Here is a 22,143-nt window from a genome sequence, read left to right as displayed (position 1 = left end):
CTCCTCATAGGACTTGTTCTCCAGGCCCCTCACCAGCTTCGTCGCCCTTCTCTGCACCTGCTCAAGCACCTCAATGTCCTTCTTATAGCGAGGGGCCCAAAACTGAACACAGTACTCGAGGTGCGGCCTCACCAGAGCTGAGTACAGGGGGACGATCACCTCCCTAGCCCTGCTGGCCACACTGTTTCTGATACAAGCCAGGATGCCGTTGGTCTTCTTGGCCACCTGAGCACACTGCTGGCTCATATTCAGCTGACTATCCAGATTTTCAATAAATGAAATCTGAAAAACAACAACATGTATAATAAGCTAGCTTTTTTTTTTTTTTTTTTTTTTTTTTTTTTTAATTTATTTCATTGGGTTTTCACCATTCCTTTCCCCACTTAGTCACTTGTTGCCACACCAACACCAGACCCAAAACATTAAAACAACCAGAGAACATTACACCAAATGCATCACTAGTCAATTTTCTGTCTCTAATAGCAGCCAGTAGGGATGCTTTGGAAAATAATTCTACTTTGAGTCTGTTTGCTTGTCATATACCTTTCTTATATTTTGACAACCTGTAGCCTTAACACCTCTTTAACTGGAGCTTATAACTGAATTTTTAAGACTGCTTAATGAACTTAATTCCCATGAAACTATTTAACAGATTTTGATCCCATTTATACTTTGGGCACTCTTGACTCCATGGCTTAGTACATTCTGTGCAAAAACTGGTGCATTGTTTCTTATGAAAAGGTTTCTGACCATTTCATGTCTAAAGTATCATTGTTGATTTAATACCTTCTCACATACTTGTTCCCCTACTCTGATCTTTTTTTTCTGTGCTATTTTTTTTTTACTAGATTTTTTTTTTTAAGAGTGGTGAAATGGGAATCACTCACAATATTCACAAAATGAGCATACAGAATAGGATGTGTAGAATGCTGTTTGTTACAATTTTTTCTGCTTTGCACAGGGTGATTTTTTTCTTGAAACATAATGTTTTATTTTGATTTTGAAGACAAGTGGGTATTGAATTGATTTGTGGAGAATGTTCCACGAAAGGTCTCTTTTCTAAGTGGTAGTAACCACAGAAAACCCCTCAACGTGTACATGCAAGCAGTTATTTGTTCTTACATACAGAGCACTTTGCATTTATCAATACTGCATTTTACTTGATATTAATCACAATCATCCAGATCCTGCAGCAGCTCTCTGCAGTCAAATTAAAATGTAATTATTCCTGTAATTATATATCTGAAAACCTTGTTCACCTAATTAGGTCACTTTCAGATTATTTATGAATAGACTGACTGCACTGTTACCTTTCTTCAGGTGAACATTTACACCTTTATTTCCCATATTTAAATGATGAGCAATCAGGAAGAGGTGTCCTAGCTTATGATTTCTTTGCAGTTTTGATAAATGACCTTGTTAACAGCCACTGAATTGGTCATTGGTCTTGGAAGAGGCAAAATCACTCTTACCTACATACCTGTTGATTCATTTCAAGCAATTCAATAGATTTGGAAGTGAGTTCTGTGTTTTCTGATTAGTTGCTCCAAGCAACAATGCTGACTCTTCTCCATGTCACATTTATACATGTACCTGATAATTTTTTATCTATTATGCTTCTATTAGTTTACCTGGCATAGAAATAAGACTTAGAAGTCTGCACATTTCCAGATTCACTCTGGAACACTTTTGAAAATCTGGTTCCACCTTACCATTTCTCTGCTATGGAGGTAAAGCAAGGCTGACCACACAAGTAATTAATTCATTTAGCACCTTTGATACTTTTCTTTTGAACCTTTGACCAAAAAACTGTCTAGACTTGGTGATTTAGTAGTATTGGCTTTATTGTTTTTAAATTTGTTCTTCCTTCAGAAGCTTGTCCAACATTTTCTAAAACAAAGAGACACTCTACTGTGACTACTTCTTTAAGTCTTTAGGGAGTTCAAGGAACAGACTTCATAGAATCATAGAATCATGAAGGTTGGAAAAGACCTCCAAGGTCATCTGGTCCAATCATTCCCCTACTACCAATATCACCCACTAAACCATGACAAAGTACCACATCCAACCTTCCCTTAAACACCCCCAGGGATGGTGACTCCACCATCTCCCTGGGCAACCCATTCCAATGCTGTCACCTACAATAGACTTACTGTCCTTGACACTCCTATTATACCTCAGTTGCCTCTCAGCTTTAATATTTTGATGAACTTGAAAAAGCTTCTCATCTTGTTCGTCAGTCACTTCACACAGTCATTTTCTTGGTATGGGGTGGCAGTGTTTTGTTTCTCTTTCAATTTTGCATGCATCGCTGTAAATTTAGGTTAATTTGCCAAAATCTTACTTTCCTTGCTAGAACAAGATTTTGTATATGATGTTTCTTGCTTTGTAATGCCTATTGCATACTCTGGTATTTTATCCTGGCACCTTATTTGCATAATCTAGGATTTTTTCTCAATAAGTATCATGCATAAACTCTTAATTGTTTAAGAAGAAACATATAAAATACAATTTCATCTTTAGAGATGTATTGGCTGTATTTTCAAATATTTTTAGGAGGAAATAAAATAGTGAGAATACTACAGCCATTTCACAGAACAGTCTTTAAATAACAGCATTTTGAACCACCCTACCTTGCACTCTTCTCACAAAATTTCGAGTTATTTCCTTTATTATAAATACACCAAATAGACTGCTTCTTATAGGAACATTTAAGATCACTCAAAAATCAGCTTCTACTCCATTGTGACAGTTTACCTGCCTCTGGGAAGCTAGCAGTCTTTATGTTTGCCTTCATATTTGCCTTCACAGCCTCCTTAGCCTTGGTTATGTGGTAGTGCGGTCCTAACTTTTTTATTTAAACTTGAAATATCAGTTCTGTCAGTTACAGTGCTGATTCTGATACAATTTGTCTACTCACCCAAATCGGCTCTGTGCTTTCCCCATCCTTCTTATCTAGCTTCTGGACTTTATTCAAAGCATTTGTACACTGATATTACAGCATCTCAGTTACTAATTTCCCTTCTATCAATTTATTGTGATACCTTCATTTAAAATGAAAACTCTGGGTGAACTATACTGTTTGGTTTAATTTTCTTTTACACAACCTCGTTAGCGCTCACATACCAATGTGAGCATACCAATGTTTGGCCTTAGGCTCGCCTATTTGTATGTCTGTATTTCGGTGACATTTTATTGATCAAAATTACTTCTCCATGTAGTCTGCATGGATTTTAATGAATCTTATCTTTTAAAAAATCATACACTTTTTTGATAATAAAGGTTTTATTATTTGAACCACAGACACTCACTAAATTTCTCCTAGTCCCTGGCTTTAAATTACCTTGTAACTTTTACTGCTTTTTCTGTCTCATTTCTGCATCTTTCAGCTGCTTATCATCTTTACCAAGTCTGTAAACCCTTCTATGCCTTTGGCCACCAAACTGATTTAAAATGAGAATTAAGCTATTATATATATATTCTTCCTCCCAGTAACTATTCATGACTGGTAGCAATTACTCAAAACTAAGAAACGAAAACCACTCAGAAAGTGGTGTTGTATTTTCCTCATATCAGGAATAATCCTACACAAATTGCAATAGACAAAGTAAATAAATGATTGGGGTTTTACCTCTTAGTGGAAAGTGATTACACATTGTATTTCACGTAAGAAAAATTTTCTATAAAGTATTTCAGCTGTGTGGGAAAGGTCTTCAAGTAAAAGTTCCTCCACCCCCAAGATAACCATCTGCTGAGGATCTTCATTTCCCCCATCAAGCACAATAGGAGGAAAAAAAAATCACTGTGTTACCAAATACACAATGTTTCTCTACTGGAATGAAATCTACTACTGTCCAAAAATCAGCTATCAGGCCCAAAAAGAAGGCATATTTGGGTCAGTACAAGCAAATACCATGACTTACACATATCACTTCCCTTTGTAACACTAAAATCATGTGCTGAATTAGAAAACTACATGTACAGACACCAGTTCTCCTGACATAATATAGAAAAACTAGCATAGATCTGTGTAAAGATGAGTAACTCATCTCAGTTCAATAAGAATTACAATCAATAAGTAAAGGATGCTGAAGAACAAGAAAGGTAAATCATCTTATCAATTTGAAAGACTGTTGTGTAGAGTATGTACTTTGCATACTGTCACTTTATTGCTTTTTAAGTTTTATGATTCATATGATTAATCATTTTTTCTATTTTTCCAGAAATCATGGAAGTTATGATATGAGCTTCTGCTCAGGGACAGTGGACTGTCTGACTAACAACACAAAAGAAATCTTTATTCCAACTTGGCCAACAGAGATGCACCAGTAAATATCCTTGCTCTTGTTTTTAAAATAATGACAGATTGTGCTACTTATAAATAGCTTCAACAGTTGTTTCCTCTCTGGTGCATAATTTAAAAGTACATTATACATTTTATATCCACTCTGTTTTCTATAATACTAAATATCAGAAATTCAAGTTCAGTAGAAACTATCAATCTAAAAAATTTACTACTTTTCCTTTTCTCAGGTAAACATTAACTACTGCTATAATGTAATTAAATTACTGACTTTCTAGATTAGTTGTACAATATTTGAACAAAGACTGTTTTCATCATGCATAATAAAATCATTTACATTTGTCTTAAATCAAATTCTAAATGTTTCCAAAAATTTCCAATAGTATTGCACATGTATGACAAATGCCTCATCTGTTATTTCCTATTACATACCTATGAAAGTAATATCTATGAAAGTAAATGAAAGAAAATCAGGAAGTGTTAATCAATAGTTTTACATTAGTGAGGCAACATAGCATTGGAATATGTAAAATTTACCAATTGGTTTTGCAATCATTTGTTAAATATCTTCTCCCCCCCCCCGATGAGCTGCTCGTGTTTAATTTTACTCAATCAAATGAAGAAAGACATGCACACACAAAAAAAAAATTAAAAAAAAAATCAATAAAATGAACTAGATGTGAATCTCTGTTTAAACCTCAAAACTGTCTTCCTTCTTTTGTAAACTGTTTCTTTCATGATTGTTCTAATTTCTATTTTTGAAAACTGAAAGTTTATATGCCAGAGTCCTTGAAGAAAATCCATATTCCATGAATAAGTTTTAGGCTAAGTTATACTTCCATAGCACACAAAAAAGGAAACTCACATCATACAAATGTAACATATTTCTTTGAGACTAATCATACACAACAAGGTGATATCCAAATCCACAGCTTGACTGCAAGTCTTCCTGAATCTGCTGTAGCTAGAAGGTGTGTGTGTGGCAGGGAAGCAAACTATAAATGAAGGCCAACAGGGGGGAACAAAGTATGGTGTGATCCAAAACATTAAGCAGTAAGCATTTAATGAGTGAAGTGGTGGAACTGAATTAAATTAGAAAGCCTTCACCAAGAAAACCGATCCAAAGATCTTTATTAAAATCTTAGTAGATCTTAGAAAAGATCTTTAAGAAGCACCCATAATCTAAGGATTCTGTTGTCTGTCCCCATTACTAATCACTAAAAAATACTAATTGTGTATGTAAGACATAAAAGGAAGAAGATGAGAATGATCGTAAACTGATGGGGACAGTTCCAGAGAAAACCCCATTGATTATTTTTTATAAAATGAAGCAATGCCAACTGGGTAGATAGCCTGACTCAGTCTGCTAAAAACCTGAAAAGCAGAGCACATTCTTGGATGCAAGGATAGTATCTGATAAAATCTTTACCAGCTGAACCTTTCTTTTGATTTCTGCTATTTATCTTTTAAATTATTATTATTATTATTTTACAATATGGGTTTCTGTTCTACATCTCATCCTATTTAAAAAACAAAACAAAACCCTTCCACTGTAATTCAATGGGAACAGTCAATTCATAATCTAGATTGTTATTCCACAATAAAGACAAGATGCTGAATACAGATTAGAGTGCTCAGGTCAAATTTAAAACAACAATTATAAATGCAGCATCAATACTGCTATCCACACGTGCAAATTTTTTTTTGAATCACTGTAGCATCATATAATTGTTTATTAGGAAAAAAAAAAGTAATCACAACATTTTCAGTCTACAACTGAATACATTTCAGTCTTGCATACTTCCAAAAATTCTGACCTTCTGCCCTCTTAGTGTTGACAGTCTCAGACTCCTAGTGAGAAAGGATTAAATCTGGCCACAGGGAGAATTGCACTTAGAAGTTCATTTGCAAGTCATTTTTTCTTCCCTTCCTTCTCTGTAGTGAGACTATAGTGAATGGGACAAGCAATGTGGTATAAGGAGGAGAAAAGTAGCAAGAAAATATTGGAGAGTAGCAGAGTTCAACGTTCCCAGCATTGCTGGTCTGACACTAGCCCAGAGGACACTAATTACCAGGGCATGGGGGAAGGTTAAAGTGAGCTAAGACATGCAGCACAGAGAGGTATATAAAAGGGGCAGAGGAGCAGCAATCAAATAGTTAGTATGGCAAGTGAACAAAATAACAAACGACTATTACTAAGGTTCTTGTTTCTATTTATCCTATTAATGTGTTTAGTACACGCTATGAACTTCCACTTGACTAAAGAAAATAAAAACTAATGAATGAATACACGTAGTCTTTATTAACTACAGAAGCAGATTTAAAATTTTGACCTTACATTTACCTTGCTACCATCACAAAAGAAGGATGTAAAGTGTTTGAAGGAGCAACACAAGTATCACCTTGATTGCAGTATCATTCTCACCACTATAATAATGGTGACAAGAAGATTCATTTGTGGAGAAAGAAGGAAGCAGGTTACTGAACTCCCACCATAACTTCCCCCCTGTGCCCTCCATTAGTCCTCTGCTTTAGTCTTAGTGCTGGCTATGGCAATATAGTAGGCAGGAAGAGCTTCCTTGCTAAAAAGAAAGAACCTTACACTCTGTTGTTGACACAGAAAACACTTGCCAACTTCTTTTGGTCTTTAATTTTTAACCTTCCTGAATAGGGAAACAATACTGCAGTTTTAATACTGCATAATAATGCAGTTCTACTAATCAATAGTTAGGCATCCCAGAAATCTCTTACAAGCACAATGTATTAGTGTTAATACCTTTCTGAAAATACTGCCAAATACTTTACATTTAACACTAGTTACGGTTATTAAAAAAAAAAAAAAAAAAAAAAAGAAAGAAAGAAAAAAAGGAACTGAGGAAGCTGAAATGAATCCACTACCTGGTATTCTCTCTGATCAGGAATCTTTGTGTGAAGTTTTCACTTAAGAAGTCTGTTAAGATGAGCTGTTAGTACTACCACTCCCACTGTAAAGACATGGCCTTTCTTAGGTCTGAATTTTTTGACAAAACAAGGTTAAGGTTTTATGCTTTGGAAGTCTTAGCAACCTTAAGAAAAGGCCTGCACAAAAGCTACATGAGCACATTCTTACATATTCTTACAGAAGACAGTTCAATTTAATGTCTGGAATTTTTCTGGCAGTGGAATCATGCTAAAGATATTAAACACATTTGAGGTACAACACAGTCCATTCAATTGATCTAGCCAGCACAATATGCTTATATCTGTCTATACAAATACCCGCACTGCATTCACTGCTTTGGCATCTTAGTACATTAAGAACTGTAGGAAAGGTGAGAAAAGAGTAACTGCTAGAGAATATTATAAGGTAAAGAAGTAAATTGAAAACAATATTGATTTGAAGAAAAAAAAAAAAAAGAGGGGAAGTATATATGATCTGGTGAAGTATGTATGATCATATGATCATGAAGAGGTAAAATAAATAACTATGGAAAGATCACTATGAGAAAGGAAACAACATACAAATTTTAACACATGAAGATGGGAAGGAAGCCAGTGAGGCAGAAGTGGTAGACAGTTTATATAGAGTTTATTTTTTTTCCTAGAGAAAACATTAGACATCAGTGAGCAACAATGATCAGCCGCAATCCAAAACAAGTCAAAAGCAAGTTTATAGGAAAATATAAGGAGAAAACACAATTAGGCCACTATAAATCTGTAGTTTGCCCACACCTCAAATTCTGTCTCCTCATTGCAAAGTCAACATAATCTTACTGTAAAAAGTTCAGAACATAACAAGAAGATGAAGAAATTTATGGAATACCTTCCATATGAAGAACAACATATTATGATAGGACACTTCATCTTGAAAAAGAGATTATTTAAGTAAAAACATGACAGAAATCTGTAAAATGAAAAAAAAAAAAAATAGGAAAGTAAATATAGATTGACTGCTCAGAAGTTCATGAGACTTTTATTCCAGTAGAATAATCGGGGCTGTACAGAGGAAACCAGTGGGAACTAAAATAAAACAAAACAATAGGAGGTGATTCTTTGTACAGCAGATACCAGAATGTGGAATTAATTGCTAGGCACTAAATAAAAGCAAGTCACATATCAATTTTAGGGACAAAAGTCAAATGCTATTGTGCATATATCAAGCTACATCAGGTTAGAAATTCATGCTCAGAGTTGAATAATAAAAATGTTTTGGCTGTAGGAATTTTTCCCTTTCTGTATTCCTCATTTACAACCAATTCAGCTTCTACTCTCATAATCCCTTGTTTTCATATTAAATCTGCTTACCAAATTGGCAGATCATGCTCAGTATTTTTAACTTCTATTTAATGTAAACTTTACCCAACTGCAGAAATGTCCTTTGACATTCTACCTACAGAAATGGAAAGACCTCTCCTTGTAAGTTCACATAACTACTGTGCAACTATAATTACTATAATTATTGAAAAACAAACTTCTGACAGCACTTCTCTACATGATGACACTCATATGGACTAGTCAGTTAGCTATTCCAATTAAGATTTTTATAAGGAAAAAAATAAATTCACATTCTCTTCTTGGATTTTATACTTTCAGAAAATCTTATTATTAAGAAATTCAATGTTTTCCAGAAGATTAGAGATTTTTCTTCTTGACTTCTTAATAAAGGCACTTGCAGTTGTATCAAATAAATTAAACCCTTTTCCGTCTGTCCTCACTGGATTTAACTTTCTATGTCTGCTTGCACAAAGAATTACTTTATACTACAGAAACAACAAACTAATATTTTGTTCTAACCTATACAAAGTATTCAAAAGCTACATATGCCTGAAGAAAGCTTTTTTTTTTTTTTTTTTTTTTTTTTTAAAGGTATTTTTAAGGTATATTTTAAGGTGATTTTAAACAGTGTAGATACAATCTTAACCACCTCTGTAATTGAGTATACACTTCTGCGAGAAATGTCCCTATTTCAGAATGCCTCAGATGCGCTCACCATTCAGAAGTTTTCATCACACAATTTTCTCTTAATTCATGAAAGTATTCTATAAAAACATTCTATGAAAATAGTTGTTGGTCTACAGATTATTCATTCATGTGACAGAGAAGTAAACTTGTAGAAGTAATGAATTAAAAGAAATAAACAGCTTAGACTGACCTGAAAATAAATCACGTTTTTTGTTTGTTTTGTTTTGTTCTTGTTTATTTATGCTATTGGACAAGTGAATATTTGTCATGTAAATGCTGACATTACTAAATGCCCAAATTATTTTGCTTAAAATAAACATTTCTGGAAATACTTTAATCAATCACTGACTAAAATGTCAGTGATTTAGTAAGTCACTATTGAAAGTACACATAAAATGGACATTTTATGTGTACTTTCAATTTTATGTCCTCGCTGTAGCGAGGTGGGGGTTGGCCTGTTCTCCCACGTGCCTGGTGACAGGACGAGGGGGAATGGGCTTAAGTTGAGCCAGGGGAGTTTTAGGTTAGATGTTAGGAAGAACTTCTTTACAGAAAGGGTTGTGAGGCACTGGAACAGGCTGCCCAGGGAAGTGGTGGAGTCACCATCCCTGGAAGTCTTCAAAAGACGCTTAGATGTAGAGCTTAGGGATATGGTTTAGTGGAGGGCTGTTAGCGTTAGGTTGGAGGTTGGACTCGATGACCTTGAGGTCTCTTCCAACCTAGAAATTCTGTGATTCTGTGATTCTGTGTGACATATTCTGTTTTGTTTGTTTTGTTCTTTTTTTTTTTTTTTTCCTAACTTAAGACACTAACTTAGACATAGATTTGGCTTTGGAACCAGTTTGTTTACCTAAGCAACTTCATCAGGTTTCCTGAGTATACACCAGAATTGTGTGCCTAAACAGCTCAATGTTTTTGAAGGAAAAGAAAGAAAAGATACTTAATGTATATTTCATAATTCTGTCAGTCTTATAAATCTTATAAGCCTGATGGGTAGAACAGAAATCCTAGCCTGGGACAAAAATAAGTGTAAATAAAAATAAGAATAAGCAAATGTAGTTCCACTGAAAGACCAGGAGCCAAGCAAATATCACCTCCAAAAAAACTGCAGGTAAATCTGATATTGATATGAACTGCATTATTTTTCATACTAAATGTTTGATTAAACATGATAAAGAATTATTCTGTGTTAAAGTGTATTTTATAAGGCTGTCTATAGCTACTCAGATTAAATTACTATTTAATTTACAAAAAAAAAAAAAAAGTTAAAATGCAAGCTGATTAACTTGTTTGGAATGATATTCTTCCAGTTGCTATAAAAATTAAGCTTTAGTCTTTTAATTTCAAAAAGTTCTATCTTTTTCTGTCTTAGGGCAAAATCTCAGACTAATAATTACCTGTGCAAGGTAAGATTAAATTAGGGAGGCTTAAATCATACACTTATCATAGAGTATTCATAGCGTACTTAATACTTTCACTTTTCTGAGTGGAATTGAACAAACGAATTCTTCCCTTCTTCCAGATCTTCCTGTTTAAAGAAACTGTTTATCAGATGCTCACCATTTTTACTATGTTCGGGGCAGAACACCAACTCCAGCACATCACACCAAGTTAAAAATGATTAATTTCCCGTTTAAGATAGGAATTAAGTTCCACTCAAGTCAACAGGACTTAAGTCAATGTTTCAGTCAAGGCTATATACAGAGATGCTGAATAGAGACCCTTTGCTTTTGAACTCAGCCAATGAAGAACACAAGGAGACATTGGTTTAACCAAGAGGACAGCAGACTACTGGAATCAATATCTGACTGCAAGAAAATCAGATAATCAAAGAAATTGAACAATGTAAACCAATTGCAACATTGGAATAATTACTTTGGCATTCTATTTTCATTGCAGAAATATTCTCCTAAAGAAACTATGAAATTTTGGCGCGTGCAATAAACTGCTCACTCGTGTTCTGCTCTCCCCTCAAAAAGCATCCAATTGGAGACATTTTGAAAACATAGCACTTATGCATGCACGGTTTCTGACAATATCACTTTATCTGCTATTGCTAGATTTTACAAGAACAAATACCCATTTAAATGATATAATTATGCATTCACACAAAGTATTTGAGATGACTTTTCATAGATGTCCAAGTGATTTCATGTCTGATAGTCTATACAAGTATACTTTAGATTCAAACTTTTTTAAGTGTATCAGAATATACTAAGTATATCAGTATATTTACACTGAAACTTTCTTTTCCTGCTTTTGCACCTGGCATTACAAACTCCCTGTGAATGTAAATAAAGTATACATTTCCATATCTGGTACTCAAAAATAATATGCATTAACAGTTTTGCATCTGAATGTTGCTTTCCAGGTAGAAGAATAAAAGAGAATAAGTTTGTACTTCTTTACTTGGAAATAAACTATTAAAAAAATGGAACATTCACCAGAAGAATAAATATTGAGGTTAAAATTTCACAGAACATCATTAGACATGAAAGAATCGGTAAATAAATATATACTTCGGATCTAGTACACATGCATGTCATTTCCTTGAATCACCAACTACTGTGGTTCAAGGTGATTCAAGGAAATGAAACACCAAGTGTTCGAAAAATTAAACTGCGAAGAAATATACAGCTGGAATTTGGTACATATAGATTTCCCTCTCTACATTTTAACAGGTCAAGGAGTCTGCATTTTCTGGTACATTTGTTACATTTGCCTGGTAAGAGTCCTTACAACCAGAGTTCCTCATTCTCCCCTCTACCACATATTTTATATGCCCTCAGTTAAAACTAGTGACTGGTTCATGATTCATGTGTCTGGACTCACAATGAAATAACAGACACAATAGAAGAATTAATAGGTATAGACAAGGGCAGAGGGTCAATTACAAACTTTTAAATACAATAAACTCTAAATAAAATTATTAGCATTTAACATCCTAACTTATTCACTTGGACTGAAATGGCAACATGAAGAAAAATCTTCTAACAACTTCACTGGGTCCATGATTTTTCCCCATGTTTCAAGCATCTGAAGTTGTCTAAGTACTAGCACCCAGTTCTACCTAATAACTCTTGTATCTCTTTATTTACTTTGTAGAATATGCAGAATATGCTTATTAGAGGATAGGTATATCATGCATTTATAACGAACCACATAAAATAACATTTATTTATTTATTTATTTATTTTACAATTGCAAATACACCACCTTTGCATTTTTCAAGCATGCCAACCCACTCTGTCTACTCAAGACTCATATTGCTATTTTGCATATTTGCAAAATATTTTTTTCTTCCAGTTTACTGTGTATGGAGTGACATCTGCTCTTACCTCCCCATTCTCCAGAGGATGGATCTTGGAATAATAAGAAGTGCATATAACTTCATCATCTTTTATATAGGATGGAGTTCCAGGACGTGGATGAATGTTGTAACGTGTCAGGCACTCACTGTCTGTGATAGCATAATACTGCCATGGCTGATAGTCTACACCATCCAGAGAACGCTCTAATATCCAGTTCCCAGGTCGAGGTGAGTTAGCTGCTTTCACAATAACATATGCAATCTGGAAAATCTGGAAGAAAAGAAAAAAAAAAAAGCCAAATGTTAAAACACCTATAAATATGTGATTTTAAACTTATTCCAATTTCTTAGTACCTTCCAAACTAAGAGGAAATATGATAATGTTCGATTTTTTTCCCTATAAATGCAATATGGCCTCAGATTCCATAAAAATTCTTCAAATACAGAAATAAACTCTCCTTTAACATTTCTGATATATATATATATATATATATATATATTTGTTACCTTAGAATCACAGAATATCCTGAGTTGGAAGGGACCACAGGGAGCATTGAGTCCAAATCCTGGCCCCACACAGGACCACCAGAAAATCAGACCATGTGTCTGAGTGTATTTTCTCACAGCTTAGTGCTGTGACCGCATCCCTGGGAAGCCTGTTCCAGTGCCCAACAGTCCCCTCAGTGAACAACCTTTTCCTAACACCCAGCCCAAATCTTCTGGCATTAGGCCAGTACAGACTTCGCAAATAGAATTAAAAAGCACTCTAAATTTCACATAACTTAATAAGTGATTGTCAAGCTGCAGTTTCCACCAGACATTTGCAAAGCTTATATTCAAGTATTTTCAATTTGAATAAATGACTTTGTTTCTGCTTGTGTATTTATACGCAAATACTTTCTGCAATGTTCACAAGTTGCCAAACTTCATTGCTATTAAGAAAAAACACAGGTTTAAACCATTGAAAGGTAATCATATCCTACTGAAACTATTCTATAAAACATTCTTGTTTAAACCACATGACTCAGCACAGTGGCCATAAATAAGCTTTACAGGACAGAGACACATCAAATATCACTATAAACAGAATGCAAGCACATAATCAGTGTTCATTATGGTCCATTTCACCTGCCCTTTCAATTGATTTATCAAGGCTTATTGCTGTTTACTTATTGCTGGAATGCAAGCCACAACCAATACATTCACAATTGCAGAATGACGTACATTAGTGACACAGTATTCTTATTATTTTTAAACCAAGTAACATCTAGATGTTACTGAGGTAAAACTAAGGCTAAGGAAAGGAAGCAGCTATTTCCATCAGAAAAGCCAATCATACAGCAGATTAATATTTTAAGACACACTTAAAATATAAAGTGCTTAAAAAATATAATATGCGCACTTAAGATGGCAAAATTATGGCTTTTAAAGCAAGGCTATGTCATGGATGAAATACTGACACCTCCCTTTTCCAAACAACTGGAAAATTGTCTTCAGGTACCAGAGTAACCCTTCCTTTATTGTGGAGCTGCTTAGCAAATCATGTTTTGGTTATTATAATAAATCAAGCTAGAGCTTAGTGGCATAAGAATACTAATACCAGTAAAGTCTAAAGAGCTTTGCTGTATTTGTTTTCACAATTAAAAAAAAAAAAAAAAAAAAAAAAAAAAAAAAGTAAAATTGCTCTGCTTTATGGAGCCAAGTTTCCTACTAAATAGTAACACCAAGCTTCTTTTTCTACAGGGTAACACACGGAGCACATCTACTTTACTTTTTAAAATAACATCAATAAGATGACACCTGTCAAACGATGTAACTGTACAACTGTAGAACACATCTGTCAAAGTACAAGTCCAATAGAACATAACCTGGAGATCAAAGTTTGCTGATACAAATGTCATAACAGAGCAATACCAAGCTGCCTGGTGGCACGTAATAGTCCATTAACACAGCTGCCAAAGTACAGCTGGTGCCTTTTTTGTACTTACTCTGCTCATGTGACAATAGTGTAATTACGGGACTGGGAGGGAAATAGTCTAAATAGTCCTTTGAGCTATTTTCAAATTATAGACAACATAATCCTCAAGATGAGAAACAAAATGAGTCCTGGGTATCATTTTCACTAGTAATTGTCTCAGTAGTGAGATCTGCAAAGCACACGTTGTGAAGTACAGTTTAAGTTATAGCACTGTATCTTCTTCTGTATGCCTCATAAGACATAGAAAAGTGCATCCTACTACTCAGGATAATTTGCTACACTAATATTATTGAGATAGAGCTGAAGTGAATCATTAATCTGCATAGGGTTAGCCAGTGAAGCAGGAAATCTCATTGTGCCTGACTCCCACCTGCACTACTATTTAAAAAATAAATCTATCTTTCATGTAAGTCAGAACATCAGAGAGAAAAAAAATAGAGTATCACAAAATTTTAAGAGATTTTCAGTATTTCCATTCCATTTTCCAAACAGAGTAATGTAATAGCTCTAAAGGAGGCTTCCAATCAGCAAATCTGGTGTAAATTACATACGTACTTCTTTACCACAGTTATATTGTTGTATATTATTCTATTCCAGTGGCCAAGTAAACATGGTATTTATCTTTATTGAGGAGTTTGGCAAGGATCTGTTTCCTCATGTTTTGTTAAAAACTGTGGTAAACACCTATCAGTCCAGTGTGAAATCCATTCAGATGAGTCAACTAGAACTACTGTTTCAAAACAACAGAAAACAAACAAACAAACAAACAAACAAAAAAAACCAGTTGACATAAATAGTTGTCCAGTCAGCATGTTTGTCTAGACTGTGATCTCTGCAGCCAGTCCTATTTTCTCTTTAAATCCCGTTTCAAAGCATCTTCCTTTTGGGTGGACTCTCTCTTTTGAGTGGGGACACAGAGCCACAGCATCCTTGCATCCATCAGGCTACTCAGTTCATTAAGTCCTAGTACTTAACATGACCAGGAATCAGGCATGACATCTGTTACACAGACAGAACATTAGACATCTCAAATTAAATATTACGTGTACATCTGCACTATTATTTTTTTTTCAAAGGCCAGTATCAATATCTTATGATTCTATGTGATCAGTCATATTTCAGTTCACTTATGTTGCTAAAGATTATTGTTTTGATTTTTGTATTTCTTTTTTAATAAGAGTATACAGTTTTGATACAAGAATATTCAAATGATTGGTTATTTATAAATAATTAAACTTCTTATTTTAGTCTAGCATCCAACTGTAAGAGAAACCCTAATTTAGAGATGGAGGGGCTCTCCAGATTCATCAAACAACCATCTAGCCTGCGTTTCTTTGTATCACTGTCTTGAGAGACAGTTACACAGGTTTCAAACATTCTGCTCACAGTTAGAAATTCTGTAATTGAAAATGTTGAGGGGAAGGGGAGGAGGGGGGAGATGCTTAGCAGGGTTCAGCTAATACCAGTTTAGAGAGCTGAACAGCTCCCTGCCACGCTGCAGTTTGCCTTCTAATGACAGTGCCTCTCCTGTTCATCTGATCTGCTTCCAACAGAAATGTTACTACCAGATGGGGAATTTGGGTTGAAAGATGCACACGCTTGATTGCAACATAGAGTTTTTTTTTTGGTGTCGTCATCCCCCCACCTCCCCCCAGGTCCCCTTATATAGCTAAGAATGTCATGCAAAACCAGAATGACCACAGCATTTTGTGATGAAAAAATGAGCACCAGGGCACACCTTGAGAAGCCCTAAAGGTGTATGTCTACAAAGCAAACCAAGCTTCAGTTAGAAATGTGTATCTTTTCTAATTAGACAAAAATAGACTCAGTCTCATTCAGTTAGTACCTGCGAAACTGTAACCTTCAATGTGCATTTTAAAAAAACAGTTTAAAAATATATCCACTTATCTCCAATCTTGGCTTTCTCCCTCCACTTCATGCAACTGCTAGAGAGTCTCAGGCTCCTTTAAAAAATGCATTTTTCTCCTTGAGAAAAATAAATCTGTTATTAATACCTCTCAACTTTTGCTCATAAGTAAAAGATGATTATAACATGCCTATTTTTAAAAAATAAAAAAAAAAATCTATTAAAACAGTGCACTGTATAAAATTTCAAACTGTAAAGCTTTCAAGTTGTCCAGCTATTGAATATCTAAGCTACATTAAGCCAAACAGGAGTCAGTGCCTGTAAATTTTCTGGCAATGTCAGCTTTTTTCTTTGTAATTTTCTCTGTTGGTTTTCTCCATTATCCACTCTTCACCTGTTTGTGAAAGCCTGATAAATAGCTTCTTTCTGTTGACCATATTTCCTTCTCATCATTGGCTAATATACATCAGAACTGAAGAATAAAGTCAGTAATTTCTTTTTACAGCACTTTCAAATAATAGAAAGAAGCACTTCCTTTCCTCTTTATTTCATTACCTCTATGAAATAAAGAAATAATCTATTTCAATAGAGAGAGAGCATGGTGAAGAAAGAAAAATTGATGGAAATGCCAGTATTCACATTTTTTTCTTCAAACCTAGACAACAGAATAGAAAAGACGATTCTTCTGTTTTGGTGCTAAAATATCAAAAATCCAAAAAAAAAAGTTTTTTTGTTCATTGATCCAAGAGCTGTTACTTAGTCTGGGTCCAGTACCATACTGAGTGTTCAGGGTAAATAGCGTTCTCATTGTCATGCAAGGTTCCCTTACCAGCTGCATTTCAAATTAACCTATGTATTTCTCTAGCCTGAGAAACAAATATCTATTACAGACAAATTTTAGTCTCCATTTCAAAGTGTAGCAATGAAGAAACCTTGAAATCTAAACAGCTAAAACTTAATCTCCTCACCTGTTACAGACATAGGAATTCTCTGTATTTTATTTCCATAATGACAATATTAATTTCAATATAGATAAAACTACTTAGATCCAGGAATAGCACAAAATAATATGCTTTCCTAGAGAAGCCTTAATTATCTTATGAAATTTTTCAGATTTCCTTTTCGTACAACCAACAGCAAGTTAATGCAGCACTATTAATGTGAAATAAAACATATATTTCAATGTTATGGTTTCTGTACTTTTCTGCACAGAGCTAAAAATTATACAAGTAAACAGTTTTTAGTGTGATGATGTCTCTCTGTTACCCACCTTGTGGTCTGCAAAGACACATCTGAAACTGCTGTACCATTAGCATTGGGCAACTTCTGCATTATTGACAACTAAACCTTTAACACTTCCTTGCTGAAACTGTAGGAAGCTGGTGCGTTGAGATCTCTCTGGAAAAGAACATACTACTACTATATGGTAACAGGCATCGTCTTTAGGGCCTAGGATTTTGATTATGAGCTCTTTGAGATAAGATCATTAATCTCCCTGAACACGGCAATCTTTTCTCCATTTCAGTCCTGAAATACTGAACAATATGAATGAGAACTTAAATAAAGTAGTGTCTTCAACCATGAAACCAAAAGTAGAGACATGTCAAAAAATATTTTCAGCTTTTTTTTTGATTGTTTACATTCCTCATGTTCTTTTTAGATACTATAGTTCATTTCTTTAACTAAACACAGGAGCGGTTAATAAGATTTAAAAAACAAATTCTGGCAGTATTTTTAACCTGCCTCATGTCAGTAAACTCAAGAAATTTTGAAAACTTACACAAGGAAAGAAGTAAATTGAAAAGAAATGAGATGCTAGCTCTGATGCCCAGATCAGAGTTTGTGCATGTTTAGTTTTCATTTTTGTTTTTAGTTCTTCATACTTCTATTTTTTTTTGTTTTTCTAATTAACCTGACGACTGCTTTAAATATGGACATGTTGCTGTATGGTATAGCAAGGCAATATAAGGAATGTGCAGAGTGAATTCTGAGATGAGCAATTTTACGTTTCCATCTCATCTCTCCCTTTTGCAAACACAATTTCCTTATAATAATTACACAACATAATCCTTTAGGACTCACAACCAAGAGAACAATTTGTCTTCACCATTAAGTGTTAAGTTATATGCAAAATCAGACTAAGTCTCTCTTTTGCCATGCTTTGTAACTGAAGAGATCCAATATATACACTTCTGTAAGTTTGTCGAATCATTTAGTCCACATTAGTCCAAAATCAAACAAATACATAAATGACTGCTTTTTCTGTCTAAACTACATCACTGATATGCGAGCCTTCCACAAAGCATGCACAGCATGGACTTCACATCGCAGAGAAAGAGAATAATTATGCCATCAATATATATATATATTTACACGGTGAAAGGAACATATACATACATCTATTATTATTCATTGTTCAGTGAACAAGGGATGATTATGCAGCCCCAAGGCCTGTTTAAATGTTTACTTTATTACCATTATGAATTTTTCCTAGAGTAATTTTAGACCAACCAACAAATCAAGACTATTGCACACATGTATGACGAGAAACTGTTGGCAAGTCAAATTCAGTGCTCTTGACCAAGCCCTGACCTACTGTTCAGATTATGAAAAGTAGCAGTATTTTACTCTCTGCTCTATGCTGATATCTGAACAAATATACTTTTAAAACCTGCTACCTAAAACAAAGGGAAATTGAAAACAAGCGTATTACTTAAATCATTTTATCAATATTGGCACAAAGTTGCAAAGTATTACACAGCATTTGTATGACAAAATAGTGTCTTGCTATTAGCAGCTGCTCCTACTCCCCTATATCTTAACTCACATACACAAAATATTGTCAAAAACAAATTAGTCGATTAACAACCTATCTTAATACATATTGAGCAGTTCTTTTATTACCACAGTTCTCATCAGGTTCAATAAAGGATCTTGTTGTCCATCTTGTAGCACACACCTTACATTTTAATAATTCAATGATAAAAGGGTATGATAAAAGGCTATGAAACTCTATGACAAACAGCAGCACTATTTCATGACCACCACTATCAGCTGCAAAACTTTTTTTTTTTTTAATGCAGCTTTTAATTCATTATAAACTATTTACTGATGACATATTGCTTCAGTAAACATAGCAAAATTTGTTCAAGACTAAGCCTCCTATGAACCCATTATTTATCCTGCTACCAGTCTCCCAGACTCTGTGACTTTCTTTAGCACCAGAATCGCCAATAGTACAAAACCTCACATTAATGTCACATGCCACTCAGGATTCAAAGGTTATAATAGAGTAATTAGGACCTCTAAAACTATTTGCCCAACGGATGGAAAGGTGAATGGCTCTCCTGATAACGACCAGAGTTAGAGAAGAAAAAATGGTATGCATGTTTACTGTAGTCATCCAGGAAAAATGTGAGGCAAGTAACTTCAAAAATAAAAACTATAAATTCTTGAACCTTTTTTTTAATCTTTGTCAGAGTGTATTATGATGTGAAGCTGAAAGGAATTGCTTACGTAGAAATCTTTCTGACTAACCACAAAGCAATAAAGTTACAGTCTGATTTAGTGAGGAGCATAAAAAAAATTGGGCAAAGTAATCCTGTGGAGATTTATTGTTAATACAACAACTCAGCCTAGCTAGCAGCACTATATATGGTGGGTATTATAGCTGATCTTTCAGGACTAAAATGGCTTCCTAGCATTTCAGAAAACATTGAAGAATACTCCCTGCACATATTATTTTACTTCTCAGGAATAATAAAAAACAAAACAAACAAAAAAATATATCTTTTTTAAACACTGCAGAAAAGTCAGCTTGAGTAACTTTACAAACACTTGTTTATCAGAACATCTGAACGCTTAATGCAGCTGGTAGTATTGGAGTGACGGTTGCCATAGGTGTGCACTTATTTTTCTTTAGACTTTTGTGTTGAGTGATATGAATGTGTAAAAACTTGATTCTGAGACAATAACTGAAGCCTCAATGACATCTGTCACCAGTGTCATACAGAGCATGTACTCTCTTCAAGCATATTCTTTGCTTCCCCAAAATCCAGATGAGAAACTACATAACAGAGTATACTTGCTAACCTGTCTAAACCAGATAATTCTTAAAAATGTTCACTGTGATGTCAAAATATTTACTACAGGTCTGTTTGTTTCCAAAATTAATAATAATTATCTTCTCTAAGTATGTTCATCACTGGTATATTTATGTGCCGTTTGTTTTCTGTTGTTTTTCTTTGGTTGTTTTTTTGCTTTTTAAAAAACATTTCATTATAAACTAACTTCAAATATGTTAGTTTTGCTTTGATTAAAAAGAATACCCGAAGGGCAACGTATGCTTTCTTTCATCCTATTGATACCTGATTCTTGCATTACCAGTGAACTATGAAACTAAAGAATGAAAAGAATTACTGAAACGTTGAGATTTATGTTCAGACAAGAGAAAATAAACTTAAAAAAAAAAAAAAAAATTAACTAACATCCAGGTACATGTGCAAAAATTAGCTGGGGACTTCAGTAATATAGAACAAATGCCATTATTTATTTTCATTTGCCATTTACATTTTCATTCAGAATATAAAGTGCCATTTTACATTCTTGATTTCATGGTTTTAGCTGCATCTTGTAGGGCTTTCACTTTAACAATCCATTATCACTTAGGTATAACTGAACCAGGGAACTTTTTTTTTTTTTAGGGGGGTTTGGGGAGAAGGGAGGAGCATATAATTAAATGCTTTGTATTCTTAAGTGTTTACATTACTTTAAAATAGAATGATTAATATGCAAGCAAAAACAATGCCAAATATGCAGAATGACAACTCCATTTTGCAGATACGGACTGTAGCTTATTGCCTCAAAGCTCATAGATCAGTATTATATACTTTAAAGCTTTACCATCAGCTGAAGCCAGAGAGTGCCAGCTGTTCTTGCAAGGGGTGGGACTGCTTTCCCACCACCTCCAGAAATATGTACTTGTTCTACCCCCACTCCCTCACCCCCACCCCAAACCAAACAGAACCTGGTAGAAACCTAACTCCCTCCCAAAATAGGACAATGCTAGTTTTCAGTATCAAGGTACTGATCTGGTTCATTACGTGGCAGCAAAACTGCTAGTGCCAGACCACGGGACTGTTTGGGGAAGGCTGGGAAGGGAGAAACAGCAGCCATATGAAAATGCAGTATCACTGACTGAACAGGCTTTGTTTCTATTCACACTTTTCTCTTTAGACAAAGATCTGAGAAGATGGACAAAACAGACTGGCATTTGCTGGTGAGATACCTCAGTTTGAACTGAGAAACCATGTTAGGCTTTGGTTTGGAGATGAAGAGAAGCCATATGGTTTACCTTTACAGAAGTTTTCTTGAAAGTATTTCAGACATTTAAGGCATATAACTGTAGTGAAAGAGAAAGAGAGAATACTAACCAAAAACCAAAGCAAAATCTTTGGACATGTATACAAGTTTAACATGGGAAGACCAACTCGTACTTAATTTTCCTAATCTGTTTCTTGTATCCCAAGACTAGGCATTGTCATAAAATCACAGAATGGTTTAGTCAGGAAGGAACTCTTAAAAGATCATCTTGACCAGTTCCCCTGCCAAGGGCAGGGAAATCTTCCACTAGATCGGATTGCTTAAAGCCCCATCCAACCTGACTTTGAACACTTTCAATAACAGGACATCACAGCTTCTCAGGGCGACTAGTTCCAGTGTCTCACCATTTCTTCTTTATATCT

At 34.5% G+C, this 22,143-nt stretch overlaps 1 protein-coding gene across 11 annotated transcripts in view; it reads right to left on the bottom strand.

Annotated features, from left to right (window-relative positions):
• LAMA2 (laminin subunit alpha 2) overlaps nucleotides 1-22,143 on the bottom strand; it is a 376,777-nt gene that overhangs the window by 251,458 nt on the left and 103,176 nt on the right. For all 11 annotated transcript variants that reach the window (XM_084516212.1, XM_084516216.1, XM_084516217.1 and 8 more), the window contains exon 4: nucleotides 12,583-12,825. In XM_084516212.1, coding sequence (XP_084372338.1) covers nucleotides 12,583-12,825 — 243 coding nt within the window. The remainder of the gene's footprint in view (nucleotides 1-12,582; nucleotides 12,826-22,143) is intronic.

The sequence above is a fragment of the Aythya ferina genome, assembly GCF_964211825.1.
Source record: "Aythya ferina genome assembly, chromosome: 3".
Lineage (NCBI taxonomy): Eukaryota > Metazoa > Chordata > Aves > Anseriformes > Anatidae > Aythya > Aythya ferina.
The sequence above is the reverse complement of the archived record's forward strand: the minus strand, read 5'-3'. Positions and strand labels throughout refer to the sequence as shown.